The 16,060-nt window shown below is 35.4% G+C and overlaps 1 protein-coding gene across 1 annotated transcript; it reads left to right on the top strand.

The window, feature by feature from the left end:
* Nucleotides 1-865: 865 nt before the first annotated feature.
* Nucleotides 866-2,030, top strand: LOC126761211 (uncharacterized). Its single transcript, XM_050477196.1, has 4 exons — nt 866-925; nt 998-1,408; nt 1,464-1,615; nt 1,673-2,030. Exons 1-4 carry the CDS (start codon nt 902-904, stop codon nt 1,860-1,862), a joined length of 777 nt encoding a protein of 258 aa, XP_050333153.1. The 5' UTR covers nt 866-901; the 3' UTR covers nt 1,863-2,030.
* Nucleotides 2,031-16,060: the final 14,030 nt, after the last annotated feature.

Below are 16,060 nucleotides of genomic sequence, written 5' to 3'. Positions count from 1 at the left end.
TTAGTCATTCGCTGACAACTCGCAGTGGCCTTGTTCCAGTTTTGTTACTTATAGTTGCATTTGGCTTCAGAGCATAGTTTCGTAGCAATATTTTAATAGATTTGGTTTAATTTTAGCTCATCAGGCTTGTTTTTATCATGGGTTTGATCACAAGCTGATTTTTTGTACAATAGTAATAACGCCCGCAATCTATTTTAGTTACGCTCGATGGAGAAATTGAAATTAACAGTTTTCAGTTCATTGAAATATTTTTCAGTCCGTTTGATTATTGACTTGAGCACTTGAATCGTATCTTTCACTATCTTTTTTCGCAAACGATGTTTGCTATCACCATTTTCCAATTGGACACTTACTCATTCACTTTCGATATGTAAACACTTTGTGCTCAGTAACCTCTACTCCGTTTGGTTCCCAAACTGTCAACAAGGAATACTATTTGAGTATTATGCGTCGTTTGTGTGAAGATTTTCGTGCCGCAACCACCGTATTCGACTGCTTTAGTTCCTGGTGTCATATCTAGACCCCAGTTTAATTGATATACCTCACTCAGATCATGATGAATGAACAAATATTTGCCTTGTAGTTATATTCCCCAATAAAAAACTATTGTCAATGTAAAACCACTGTGTTGTAAAACCACACCTCTGATTGAGGCAACTAAATAAAATGTATAAATATTTATCTAGTTTTTACACTTTGGGGACTCGGTCAGACTAATCAACTTTCTTTTAATGGTGCGATAAGATAACGCAGAGTGGGAGACAAATGATTTAAATTGCGACATTACAAACTAAGTTCCAGTTGCATTGCGGTTTACAGCGGTTTTCATTACGGAAGTTTAAAATTTTGGGAAAAATATAAATAATAAATATATCTTAGTCGGGTTCAAAAATATTTGAATATGTTCAAATTAATTTCGGAAAGTGTAAGTTGTCTTCGAGGTCATTTGTCTAGTGCTTGCACTCATATATTCCTTATTTTATTTATTTGAATATAGTGTTTGCTCACCGTTGTCCTCCTCCTTTTTCTGTTTTCCAAATCATCGAATATCGTCTCCGCTGCCTGCAATTCCTGCTCTGTCGGGTCTAATTTAGCCTGCGCATCGCAAACGCAGTTCCAAGTATGCGTCGATGGTTTACCAACAGGAACGCCGACTAGTTGTCCGACCGGATTTATTTGCTCGACAATTTCTGCCAGCATCTGCGTATCGAGTACTGGTACGAGTATAGTTGGCGATTGCGAAGAATGCAAAACCTGTGATTCCTCCCATACCTTTGCCTGCACTGGTGTACGCACGTACGCCCTTTGTTTAGGCACAGACTCCATTAGTGATTTGGGTGGCAACTGTGCGCCCCATCATGTATGTAGTATTGACTATCCGTACATATGCGGCAATGAATCCTTAGGAGTGAGTATATATGAGATAGTGATATTATTATTTAACTTGCGATTTCCATCCACAGATTCCACCCACGTGTCCTACCACAGTTGACAGTCCTACTACGACGACTACTTCAGGTTCGGTAATTGTGACAAATCCAGTTGCATATTGCCAAACTATACAACAAAATGGTCGTTTTGCAGTTGGAAATGAACTTAAAACAACCTGTCAGCAGTGAGTTGATTTTAAAAATCCAATTTTTGCATACTTATTGCGTGTCTTCTCTCTTAGATATGTCTACTGCTTCATAAATGGCAACGTTTGGAGTGGCGCGATCTACTACTGTCCAAGTGATACTTATTTTGATACTTCCTCACGGTATTGTTCACCAGTTGTACCGGCCCGTTGCGTTAGCTCAACACAGTTGTTGTATTTGGGGGCTTCCGAACCAAGCTTCGACGATGTCCAGGGAATAAAGTGATGTCCAAAAACTCACGCGCTATTATGACGTCATCGAAGCTGTGATTGCTGTCAAATCTACCGCAACATTTTGCATTGCGCAAAAGCTCTTTACTCTCTCACAAGATTGCCAATTTTATATTTTCTATGTTTGAGTACCAATCTCATTCATTTAAATAAATTATGTAGAACGAAGGGAAGTAGTAGTAAAACCTTCGAAAAATTTTAAGAAATTATATTTTTTATCGGCAGACTGTAAGTCCTTCAATTCGTTTTATATAGTCGGAAAAACTGAGACATTCATCTAAAGTTTTACCGGCTATGTCCACAGGTGCTATATGTAGAATGACATTAAGTACCATCCCTCATTTTGTACATGGTGCACCACCGATGGCAATGAGAGACTATGGTTGAACACAGCGTCATCACCGTTGACTATCACGTGACTGTCTAGTTAATCTAGTTCCTTCAATGGGCCATTTGCCACTACATCCACAGTAAAGGGAATATTAAACAACCCCACCTTTCTCGGACCACTCCGTCACGACAGTTCTGACGCAAGGAAGGCTATATGTATATGAGGTGATTAAAGGTGATTGTTGAAGATTCCATCCCCGCATATACCTTGTGCATATGAGGTCCCTCCAATTGTGTCTCAATGATGTGCGACCTACCTTTGCAATAAGTACACTATGCCCCTATTCTCCCTTTGTATTTGTCTTTGATGTGGAAGAAGCTAAGAAGAAGAACGCCACCCTGACCTATTAACAAGATTTGGAAATGTGATATAGTCTTACGCAGTTCGTTTATATGACAGCGCGATGATCGTTCTGATTTTTTGCATACGTCCTTTCACTTTAGATTATTGCTACCGCACTAACTGATCAATCAAATTCAAGTCCTTGTATGGAGAACTTTTTATTTGAAGAGGTATCTTCACGTAATTTGGTATAAACTACTGTCGAAAAAATACTACATTCTCCGAACAAATTGCCAATAGCCCCTATCGCATATATCTGCCATTCGCAAATCCGATCACAATCCAGTTAAGGAAGAGCTCCTTACCTTTGTTCATCTTGTAGGTTGTTTCTATCAATCAGCGTGTGTAGAAAGAAATAGCCAAAACCTTTTCCGTTGAATGCAAACCGATAGCGTAACATATTATGCTTCCAGATTTAGTTGTAAATACAGTCGCTATAAGAAATGCAACTGAAAACGGTGTTACGAAATTGGCGTTTTTCTGGTTTGATTGTTCATTGATTCCATAGGATTTTCTGGGCGAACCTGTACTGTAATCTGCACTGCTGTACGCAGTGTAGCGCTTTTCAATTCGCCATAATACATATTTACTATTTCCGGTTACTGTTTTGTCTCACTATATGCCGACAAAACCTTTCAACATGATAATCTAAAATGGCTCTAACAATTTCAAAAAAGAATCTATGTCCAAAATAATAATTAATTAGTTTAAAAATGATACATTAAATCCTCTAGCTTTATAAGCAAAAATAAGTCCTCGAAAGCTTGATGTATAGTATACCTATAACAACAAAGTCTGCACCTTCCTTGTTCTTAACTTACGTTTTTGATTCATTATTTTTCGTTGTACGTTAGGGTAAAATCTTCTCAATTCAGTCTAGGGATTTAAGAGGGCCGCCTCATTCTGCAAACTTAAATTAAAAAAAAGCTTTTTCAGAAATACTTACCAAAGTATCCGATACAAAGCATTAATAATATTTTATATATAAATTTATTATTTTATTTTATGTACTTTTTACTTTTATTAAACGCTTAACTTGCTAAGTTATATGTAAATGTCTTACAAATGTATGGAATATGTACATTGATATAAATAAATAAAAAATATTAACAAACAATTGTAGGTTGTGAATTGCTCAAATTTGTTAACTTATTAGCAATTAAATGCTTGCTTTTGCTGCTACTGTTATCTAGTTAAGCCAGAAAAATAAATAGCAGCATTTAGCATGGCTTAATCTATTTCCACAACCCATAACAACTAGGATAGCAGTTCATTCAGAGAACGTTTAATATATAGAAGGTTCATGGTGTGCCGTTTGTCAAAATAGCACACTTTTCGCAGGACTACTCGTTACGATGAGCGTATTTCACTGCAGTTTAACATCAGCAGACTCGAAATTAGCATAAATGAGCATTCTCAATGTTAACTGATAGGCATAATGCTAATTAAAATGTTAAGAAATGTACGCTAACAGATGCGTTTAATACTAATACGCAAAGGAATCTACATATAATGTATAAATATTTTGTTCAAATGTAGTAAAGTGAAAACTAAAGATTTTGCAAATAGAAAAAAAAGAAACAAAACAGAATTGAGATAAAAAATCTCTGTCTTACAATAGTAAAAAACAAATGCAAACAAAACATCGAGTAAATATCGATGATAGGGAGATGGGAATGTCTATTTAAAGGAAATCAAAACCAATAAAGTTATATTTCACAAACAATTGTCCAAAAGCAGACAACTTTAGACGGAGGCTATTAGAAATGTAAGTTAACACATTAAACAAATACTGGTGGCAAATTTTGGAATTAAAGAGTTTTATCATTATCCATACCAGAAGGTAAGAAATTATAATCTAAGACAATATTTTACCAGATGAAGAGATAATTTATCAAAATTTAACAAAAAATATGAATATGATCAAAAAACACCATCCACAATAAAACGAATTGAACACTTCAACCAACAAAACAAAAAACGGCAAAAATAAGGCGACAAAATCTATACGACCATTAAAGAAGGAATATGGAAGGGGTTAATTCAATGGCAAAACTATTTTAAGTAGCATTATCCATAGGACCTACGTCTTACAAATTCGGCAAGCTTACCTAGAGTTACGAAACAAGACGGAAAAAAATAATGGCAGCAGACATGCCCTATTAAAAACAGTCAACGATCTGTCTATATTAACTGGAACCGAAATGATAACCATCAATTCGTTCTTCAGTAGTACGGAGTATTTACTATCCACACTCAACAACAGTAAACTTCAGAAAGAAGTAATAACATTTTATCGTAATAAACATCTCTCAACCAGACAACTGGCAACTCATCAAGGAAACCTTAAAGCTGAAGTACAGGCCAGACGTGGAGCCACACTAGCTCTATGAAAAGATTGGGAACTTTAGGAGAAAATGGATGACACGAGTTTCAATATTTCAAATTGTTCAATAAACAATATTAAACTTCCTTCTTCTGGATTGCATTACCGTCGAGTACAGACTTTTTGTAAATACATGTATTTACCTATAATTCATTATAATCAAATAAACGCAAACACAACACAATACAGCAGACAAAGAAACTATAGCAACAGTATAGCCAGTCGAAGAAGAGTTAGGCGATCATTTTTATATTAAGGATAAAATAGTCAACAAATATAAATGTAGAATTGAATCTTGTGAACTTGGACCTTCTATGGACAGATGCCATTTTGAATAGCGGTTAAGCTCATTGATAATAAACTTCTTTCCTTTTGATACTGTCACCAAGTTCATAAGACTTCATAAATGAAGCGTTCGACAAATATCTTACGAAATATTATATCGTTCATCAGTGGAGAGTGTGTAATCAGTGAAGTGGGTAAGGAATTACACACATGTAGGAGAAAGGAATTTGGTATTAAATTAAAACAAATATTAAACTTCGAATTGAAGCCGAAGAAAGTGACTTTGAGGGAACCATTGATCCTGGACGACTTATCTCCGAACAATTCAGACACCGAAACAGTGATGCCAGCGCAGAACATAACATCAGAAATAATTCCATTAGAGAGCGAACCTATTCCCAACACCAAGCTGTGACTGCTGTGATCGTGAAGGAAACATCAAGAAAAAGGAAGAGAGAGGACAAAGAGAAAGAAGATGAAGATCACTATATTACATTTATTAAATTATTAATAACAACAATGAAAAATTTTTGTGTATAGGAAATTCCCCAAGCACAATGCTTATCAGAGAACTCGATACATATCTCGATTCTTTCGATAATTTTAGCGATGTGGACACCGGATTTTCTATTACACGCAATTACAACTTTGGAGAAAATGTTACCGTTAGCCCTCATAAAGAAGGAATACGAGGCGAAACGTGTAATACATTCATTAATGGAATACCTGTTGATGGTTCAGAAACAACTACTAGCCAAAAGAAAGAATTAGGAAAGTGTTCCATGAGGAATTTAGCAACAAGCCTCTTAAGCCTCGAATCATCCACGCCATTTACAGAAGCGACTGTAACTATGGAGGCATCGTCATGGATACAGCTACGCAGAAAATTTTCAGGGGCCATCCTGCTCATCGCGTACCATGGCGACCACGTCCACATTGTCCACGACTGCAGTTATTCCAACAACTCATGTAGATGTGCATTCTTCAATATTCTCGCAAAACAGCAAATCAATCGAAGATATGCTCGAAGAATCTCGCAATCTATTTGCAGAAAGATTCAAGGATGTACTTATACATCAATATCGCTGGGAGAACATTGCAATTTTCCTCTAATCGAATGTGAAAGAAATATATTATGGAACGAAACAATATTAGAAGCATTTGCTACAGAAAAATTAAAAATGTGGTTTGGTGGTAGCGCACAACAACAGGTGCAGTTATGCCTGTGATTGCAACGCAAACAAAAACCTCAAAGGTGCGAGGCTCAATTTGCAGAGATAACAACGGAAACGCTTGCCAGTAGCAAACGACACCAACAGTCCCAAACCGTGGGAATTGCCGAATCAGCATTATGGAATCATGCGGTCCATATGAGGTGATGCAATCCATATGAGGTGATGGCAAGTATATTACATAGATTGTTTAATCCAAACAAATACTCCTCTGCATTACTCCTACAAATCACATAAAGTAATAAAGGCGTAATGCAGAGGAATATCAACCGCCCCAACTTCACTCAACAGAACAGAAGGAGAAACAAAAGAAGACGATTTTCCTGCGCTTTTTACCAAAAAGGTTATTACTATCCCGCCAACACACAAGCGATAGCAGAGTGAATATCGAAAGCGAAAGTGCTTATCATATAAAACATTTCTTTCTCAAATATAACAAGTGTCACGGAGAACATAACGATTAAAACAAATACAAGTGAACACGGAGAGCAAACGTTTTTAAACAGAGTGAATAATTATTAGACAAAATACATATTACATTGAAAAACAATAAGTAAAATCCCAAGTTACAACAAAAAGCAATACGGATACAACACAAAGATCCAAGCAAAACTCATCAACAATACTCCACAGCGAAGGAATCAACCCAACACTCAAAACGGATTAGTATATTTAAAATCACAACAATACGTAAGTATTTAATACTGAACTTTAACACTAACTAATAAGAAAGTAAGCACAATTAATCAATTTCGGAAACACACCCACACACACTCGTATTTGTATAAACCCAATGAAACATTAAACTCATAATTTGTAACGATTCTACTAAACGAAATATCTTTTAATTAAACGCAATCGGGCCCCTACGTCGACATACCCCGACATAGGTGTTAGGTATTCAGGTGCAGCACCAAAAAGTCAGTTGTAATAACTCGATCGTAGCGAACGGCTGCCGTACATAGTAAGGAAATAAAAATAAATTAACCCAAACCTTGTGTTTCATTTACTTATACGAATGTTGTATATAAGTACATTTATGATAAAGGAATAAAGGAATTTGTCATTTATTTTATTTTAAAAATAAAGTAAAGAACAAGATGGCTAGTTTACCAGCCACTGTGTCTATAGTAAGTTCTGTTTTATGCATTTCGTCTATAACTTTTCCAAAATGCCGTGTGTGTGGCAACTCTTCTTCAACGATTTCCAGCACGCCGCCACTGCATAGGGATTTCAATAAGCGATAACGGCAGTGCATTTGGAAAAATTCCACAATCTTATATTTAGGTTCAAAATCGATTTGGGTGTAACTTGTATATAAGTTGACAATAGTTAACTGAGTCAACCTCTCTGTGCTGCTAAAACTGCAAATTATGCAGTATAGATTTAGTTACTCCATGCGCTATGTATGACCGTCAACTGCAACTTGACTCGTTGCATAAGCTTTCAACCATGTGACCGTCAGGAGCAATTCAATATCTTGTACGATCGTTAAAGTCAGCTACAATTGGTGCATCAATGACGGTATAAGCGACAGGCTGCGAATAAGTTTATGAATGTTTCAATAAACAGTTTTAGTTCACAAGTAATCGGCAACACCGACGCTACTACGCAGAAGTGAACTAACTCAAGTTATTAAGTGAAATGGTAGTCGACAACACCGTCTATACCATTTGAAAGGATATATCACAAGGAGTCACCAAGAGTAATCACCTTGGAGCCTTTGAAATTGAAAGGAAGACTATTAGAGGGAGCACAATTGGTATACTACTAACACTTATTGTAATTAATATTTTACCTTTCATTTTCGGTGCAATAAATATTATAAATACGAATTTCCGAATCTTTTATTTATAAAAACAACTTATTTTAAGGAGGTAGTGAACAACAACCTCTCATAAGATACATATAATTGGCGCTGTCGGTAAACACGCAAAATTTTTGTAAAGTTTCAAAGGATAATTTTGGAAATAGTCAAAAAAAAATCATAGACACTTAATTATTCGAAGACAGTCGATATTCAAAGAGACTAATTTTAAAATATCCAATTAAAAAGAGTGAAGTATACGACTATTCAACCAAAAGGAGTCATTTACAGGAATCTTAAGAAGACTATTCAACCGAAGGAAGTCATTTGTAATCTCTTGGAGAAGCTAGAAAGTTGAAATATTAATAAGGAGTACAAGTATTCGCTAAAAGTCAAAATGGCAACAGGATTAACACCAAGTGGAATTTTAACGCCAACCTTGAATTTCGAAATTAAATTCGATCCACTGGAGTACTTCAATAAAATGGGTGAGTATACTGGTGACAATAGTTCAGAATTTCAATAAAGTAGAAATTTTAATAAATAATTTAGAAAGAAAATATATCAAATATGACAGGAGAAGTCAGAATTTAAAGGGTAACTTCCTAAAACAAAATATATATAAAAATTAAAGTTATATTCAAAACTATAGAAATGAGCAAATCGGAATAGATATCAGACTCAGGATCATAATTATAGAAACTGTGGCAACCCCAAAGTAATGTGGCAACCCCAAATGCAACTCTGCAAAAAGCATAGATATGGCAACCCAAAAACTGGATAAGCTGTCAGCTTGACGAACCGCCATTTTTCCTTCTTCTTGGATACATACATACAGCGTATCATCACGACTGCAAGCACGTTTCATCATTTCACTCTCCATTTCATTTTTCAATTCAATTATCAATTTTGTATCAGTTTTTTATATTAAAATAAATCTAAAATTATTGTGGACATCCCACAAAACGAACAAAATCAAAATCTCTCTTCCTATGATGAACAGAATAGGTGCAATAGCACGAATAATAATAATAATAATTTTAATCAAAATCAAAATTTCGACACACAAATACAGTTAATGCGAGTTTACAAAGAACACAATATCAACGAACTCAATATAGAGAGGACTTGTGGGCACACAGACTAAGTGTATGACATCTGGCAGCACTATTTTGAGTTTCTTTTTCTATTTATTTTGTAAAATTACAGTTTTAAATAATGGCAGCAGACATGCCCTATTAAAAACAATCAACGATCCGCCTAAATTTACTGGAACCGACATGATAACCATCCACTCGGTTTTCAGTAGTATGGAGTATTTACTATTCACAATCTTTAACAGTGAACTCCAAAACTAAAAATATGGACAATGTTTCATGGAACTACACAAGGGGAGGCAAAGGATATAATGAACATATCTCAATCAGACAACTGGCAGCTCATCAAGGAAATACTGAAGCTGTGGATCTGCACCAGCTCTACAAAAGGATCGGTAACCTTAGGAAAAAATGGACACGAGTTCCAATATTTAAAATTTTTCAAAACACAATATGACATGAACGTAACACTATACAACACTGGATTTTAGTGTTCATAGTTGTCAATCCTGAGACATTCGCACAAATTTCAAAATTCCGTAGGGAAGCAGATAGGCTTATTATTACCGGAATTTGGAAACCAGTTAAATTCAGTAACTGGGCGTCACCAATTGTCTTAGCACCAAAACCAGATGGGTCGATTAGAATATGCCGTGATTTTAAAATAGTAATTAATTCACAATTAGATATTGAACAACGTCCCTTGCCAACACGAGAGTCATTATTATATACATGTAGGAGAATTTCGGACAACACGATCCGGACAGACCTACTCAATGTAACTCCGAAAAAGCATTACACTTACTGACGACGAACGAGAACGCACAGTTGCAAATCGTATCTAACAAAGGAAAGACGTGTCGTTATACCAATTAAGAAAGTGTTTCATTTAATATAGGAAAAGAATTTATTTATAATTTATAATGATAGAATAAGTGCAAACACAACACAATATAGAAAACGAAGAAACTATAGCAACAATACATTCAGCCAAAGAAGAGTCAGGTGATCATTTCTATATTAAGGATGTGTGGCAACCCTAAATGCAACTCTGCAAAAATCATAGATATGGCAACCCAAAAACTGGATAAGCTGTCAGCTTGACGAACCGCCATTTTTCCTTCTTCTTGGCGCATCATCACGACTGCAAGCACGTCTCATCATTTCACTCTCCAATTCAATTTCAATTCAATTATCAATTTTGTATCAGTTTTTTATATTAAAATAAATATAAAATTATTGTGGGCATCCCACAGATGCAATAGTTAGCAAATATAAATGTTGAGAAGAAAATTGTAGATTTGAGTCTGGCGAAACGCTCTGTATATTCCTTGGACTTACTATTGATAGATGCTATTATGAATAGGAGCTAAGTTTAATATCAATAAACTTCCTTCTTTTTGACACTGTCACAAAGATCACATGCGTTTTACTCTGCACACTCTAACAGGTTACGAGTCTTTGCTCCGCAAGTTTATTTAATCATTCAGTTAATAAAATCAGGTAAAAACGCTCTGGCGTTTTAATTAAATCGTTTGCCGTTTGTTTTGGAGTATATTTGGCGATTTAAATATTGTTGAACGTATTTTTGGTATCCGTCGAACGATCTCGCGGTCGTGAAAATTTGTATAACTGGAAATGCTAGGCAAAATCATATTTAGTCATAAAGGGACACTGGGAAATGGAAACGCACTAGCTGAAATCATGATGTTGGTGGGGATAAATAATTTCGAACACTTTGCAGATAAAACGCCAAGGTATTGTCAAAGTTTGTGGTTGACTAAGCAAAGAAGTTTTTGCTATCCCAATTAAGTCGACAAAGAGCAGTCTTCGATGAATTTGTAACATTCAAAGTAATGGCGGAGAATTAATGCTCGAAATGTTTAAAAGTCCTCCGAATTAATGGTGGGCGCGATTATGTAAATGAAGCGTTCTACAAATATCTTATGAAATATGGCATCATTCATCAGAAGACGACTCGCTACACTCTTGAACAGAATGGCGTAGTATGATGCATGCTACTAGAAGTAAATTTGAAGGAAAAATTCTGGGTCGCAGCTGATTTAACTGCGGCATATCTGCTGAATCGTTAGCAATGAAAACAATCTGATTCCAAAACAGTTGTGGTCCGGAAAAGGACCAAACTTAAACAACTCAAAGTGTTTGGCTGTAAGGCCATATAGCCAAAGAAAGGCGCAGTAAGTTATAATCGAAATCTCGAGAACCAAAGGCAGAAACCGAAACCGTACGTTTTATTTTAAGACAGTGAAAGTTTGGCAAAGTGGTGAGTGTGCAATCAGCGAAGTGGGTAAGCAATTAACACATGGGTGGCGGCCGACAGCACTCATTTGCCATCCCTGTCAAACAACGAGTCTCGCTCACCAGCCATTAAGCAAAATGACAGTTCAACAAGTCGGCCATTACGAAATCGAAGAAAGCAAACACTACAACCACGCAAAGATGACTCATTCCTTTTTACCTCAACCTTCTAAGCAACCAGACGTGCAGCGCTCCACCGTATTTTGTTCATCAACTTATAAATAACCTTCTGGGACAAAGCTGCAGGAAATATAGTGAGAATTGCGAGTAATAGCCTTTTTAATGTTTAAATAAAGAACGCGAATAAACTAAACATGTAATAGAAATATTTTTGTTATTAAATTGAAATATCCGTGTAATAATTATTCGAAAGCATTTAAAATTGTAATCAAGCAGACAATGTTCTTAATTGTTAGACTGCCTACGTCATAAGTAGTAATAATAAACATCAATAAAGAAACAGTCCTTTTACTTGAACTTAAAAAATGTATTTTTATTTTGATAAGAATATTAACTGGCGATAAGAATATTAACTAGTGACCGCGATAAAAAGGATTCCGTTTATGGAAGTAATATAGTTTATGCCTTCCTTGCCTACTGTTAGTAATAAGACATTAGATAATAATAATTTAGTTTCTAAGCGAACGTCACGAATAGTATAAGGATTCCGTTTATAAAATTCTTTATAAGCCGGTCGTAAAACTTTGAAAGGGGACATTGTCCCAGTGAAGACATCACCTTTATAGAAGGATAAAAAGGAAAAGTAACCTCATGGAGCAATAACAGTAAACAAAAAATAAACAAGGATGCCAACTTCAGCAGATTTAGCAGCACTATAGGCTAAAATAGCAGATTTATAAAGGAGAGTGTCCTACAAAGAAAAATTTTTGGTTTGGTGCAGCCCTGTGCGCATCAGTAGTCGGTATAGTAAGTAGGATGAACCACATTCGCGCTACTAGATGTTTTTTTCTTCTTTCGTATCAACTCACAAAATAGTACATCCAAAATCAGGTATAAAATTTTAGGCACCAAAACGCGTTGTGGACACCAGACTTTCTACTTCATGCTGTCTCGACTTTCGAGAAGGCGTTCATAAAGAAGGAATACGAGGCCAAGCGAGTAATATATTCATTGATGTTGAGCCAAAAGAAAGAATTAGGAAAGAGTTCCATGAAGAATTTACTCACAAGCCTCTTAAACATTCATTGAAATTTATCAAGCATTTCTTATTCTGCGTCTGAAATAAAACGCTCTTTTCTTTATAAGATGTCAAATGCTCTTGAGAGTGCTCGTTATGAATTAAATATCTGATTGTGCATCTTGTTGTGAAAGTGGAAGATATTTTACTTTTGTTATTATTGTTAAAAGAAGATGAAAATTGTGAGAATAGAAATCGCGCGCGGCATTTAAAATGTTTACGCGACGATAGCAATTCATTTTCTTTGAGCGAGAATACCTTTGGGCAAAATTTTCGATTAACTCGTGAAATTTGCCGTCGCCTAATTGATGAACTAGCCCCACACGATAATCAGAAAACGTCACTATCTTTAACTGTAATGGTTCTAGCAGTTCCACGAGTAGTTATTTAGTTTAGAATTAAGTATAAATATTGTAATTTGGTTAAGCTAAGTTTCAGTTTTGATTACTCCAATAAAGCTTCGTGGTACCGCTGCCCCAATGCAGCTCCACTAAAAAATTATATTTCTTTGATTTTTTAATAACCAAAAGCTTAACGTGCATCTGGCTATGTGTTAGTGCGCGTGTCAAATTCTGATGACGTGATGATCAGTCACACAAACACACCGCCACGTGTGTGGTGGTGGGGTTGGTTGTGTTATAGAATTCTTTACCGTATGGATTTTTGAAGGTAGTTTAGTAAGAATATAGGTAACTTTTTGTATAAAAGAAATTTTATTTGGTTTATGATGAACAATGTCGTACTACAATTCATATGTATGTGGAATTGCAACCCTGACCTGACTTACGCACGCATGTAACTCTAAACAGACACCCTGAATGAACGGACTGAGAAAAAGCGATGAATGCCGACAGCGACAGTTACAAAAAAGCGACACTCGAATATTAGCAGGCGACTGATAAAGACGTTTTCTCCCGCTTAATTTTTATTAATAAAGTCTATGATTGTTCAAAGAAATAGTAAAATGAAAGTAAAACCGATTTGAGAAATAAATTGAAAGTACTTAAAGTGAAATCTAAGTTTGTGCAGAAGAAGTTGTAAAACCTAAACTAAATATGATTTTTGTGAAATAAACTGTGTTAAATAAACTATAAGGTGTTTCTTTTATCGATAAATAGAAGAGAGGTCCTACATGTATGTGTCAGACAATAGTGATTCTTGCTCTTACAATTACTGAGAAGATAGTAAAAATGGTGAAGCAAGTGAAGTCAACTGTAAAAAGGGTAAGTTTTATTCCATCTCCTCGGAAAGTGAACAAGGACATGAATTGCGGCAGCGAAAGCAACGCAGAATCGATAGTATCGGGAGAAGAGTAAGCAATCGAAGCCGTGGAAATAGTATCAGAGAATCCGCAAATACAAATTTTTACAAAAAAAAAACATCTTTCCCAACCTTGACGATGTGATTATGGAGCATTATATAAAAAACATCGAGGAGCCGTGTTTATCATCTGTGACCACGATGACCACTTCCACATCGTCCACGACTGTACCTACCACAATTATTCATGCAGATGCGCAACAGTTGAACAACTCCACAGAATCATCGGCAATACAAAAAGATATTCTCGACGACCACAGATGTAATCTCGCAATCTATTTCGCGAAATGCCCAAGAGAAATTTGTTACATGGACCACAGGAAAAGAAAAATTGGTGGAGGGAAGCAGAGATCCGCTCAACATTCATCACGCAATCACCGCTGGACAAGAAGCACATACTAGTGAATCAATTAATACAGGAAGCAGCGAAGCAGATAACTTCGACTCCCGAAATGAAAAAGGAGGAAAAGCAGAGAAGCTTTTACAATTCCTCAAAAAGTATCCAGTATCACCAATAAACCATATTTTTAGACCCTCCAGAATAAAAGACTCTCCTTTCCTAAAAAGGATCAAAAAATAAAAATTATAACAAAAAAAAAACAAAATGACGGATGCTTTACCAACTGACTTGGACTATAACGAAATAGACAGAATAGTTAGAAATTTTGAAGGATTTGTAGAAGTCAATAGGATTAACAAAAAAGAAAGGGATCTAAATAAAGATAAACTTAGAATTAAATGTATGGAGAAAGTTTTTCAATATACACAAAAATATGATAAATTAATAATTGATAATGAAATTGCGAAATGCAAAAAAGAAATATAAATATAAAGAACTGCAAAGAAGAAATTTATTATTTAATTTCACTCGATGCACCCTGTGCGTTGTTCCTCAATTACCTAGTATTTCTTACTTCTATTATTTCGTTTAACTTTTGTATTACTATCGCTGTAAATATCTTTTCTCCTTAGGATTGCTGTAATAAACGGACGTGCCTTAGTCCTGCGTTTGATTTAATCATTAACATAATTTCTGGTGCCTCCTGTGAGGACTAAGAACTTTTTTATTTCTGAGAGTTTTAATTGGCGGTTTCCGTAAATAAATTGGTTTGACGCTATCCTAAAGTATTCACGCGATATTTTCGGATAAAATCTTTGTTGTAATTGTAAATTGTAAGGTATACCCGTACTTTACATGCGTCGATTGAACATGGCAGAAATCAATCTTCGCCAGTTTCATGCATCTGCTATTTCTCGCACAATGGAACAGCAAGGCGCGCACAGGTGAATTAGATGCATCCAAAGTTAAGCAACTGTTGAATTCGGAATCTCATTACGAGCGAGTTAGCGATGCTGAAGATAGCCTAAGTAAATTTCACACTTAACCTAAACAAATAATAAAATTCCCGCATTCTAAACACAACAGACAGAATTCCATAACGAAAAACTGATAAGCATAACAACACTATCTTTGTTCTAGCAAGATAACAGATATCGAATTACAACAAAGAAGTTGCAAGCAGATAACAGCAGCCGCATTTCATAAGTATAAATAGCACTAAGATTATAAAATGTAGTCAGGAAGAAATTATGAATAAAAAAGGAAACACGAAAATAAGTGTACTGCCCAAATAAATATAATTCCTTTTACTCGCAACAAACAACAATTTGTTAACTCGCGAAGCAACAAATTGAAATAAAGATGAATTCAGTCGAAAATTAGACCTAAGCAAAGAAGCTGAGTGTTTTCATTTTTAACTGTAGAGTTGACATAAAGAGCCAAGAAGAAGTTGAGTTCTTTATGACACCAAAACTA

This window comes from Bactrocera neohumeralis, chromosome 6, assembly GCF_024586455.1.
Source record: "Bactrocera neohumeralis isolate Rockhampton chromosome 6, APGP_CSIRO_Bneo_wtdbg2-racon-allhic-juicebox.fasta_v2, whole genome shotgun sequence".
NCBI lineage: Eukaryota > Metazoa > Arthropoda > Insecta > Diptera > Tephritidae > Bactrocera > Bactrocera neohumeralis.
Note: the sequence above shows the minus strand (reverse complement) of the source record. Positions and strands in the feature narration are given on the sequence as shown.

What these genes read in the sequence shown, in the direction of transcription:
- LOC126761211 (XM_050477196.1), top strand. Translation starts at nt 902, where the DNA reads ATGTTCAAATTAATTTCGGAAAGT. An exon ending in GCGGCAATGAATCCTTAGGA is followed by an intron (nt 1,409 to 1,463) that starts GTGAGTATATAT and finishes TTCCATCCACAG; the next exon opens with ATTCCACCCACGTGTCCTAC. An exon ending in CTTAAAACAACCTGTCAGCA is followed by an intron (nt 1,616 to 1,672) that starts GTGAGTTGATTT and finishes CTTCTCTCTTAG; the next exon opens with ATATGTCTACTGCTTCATAA.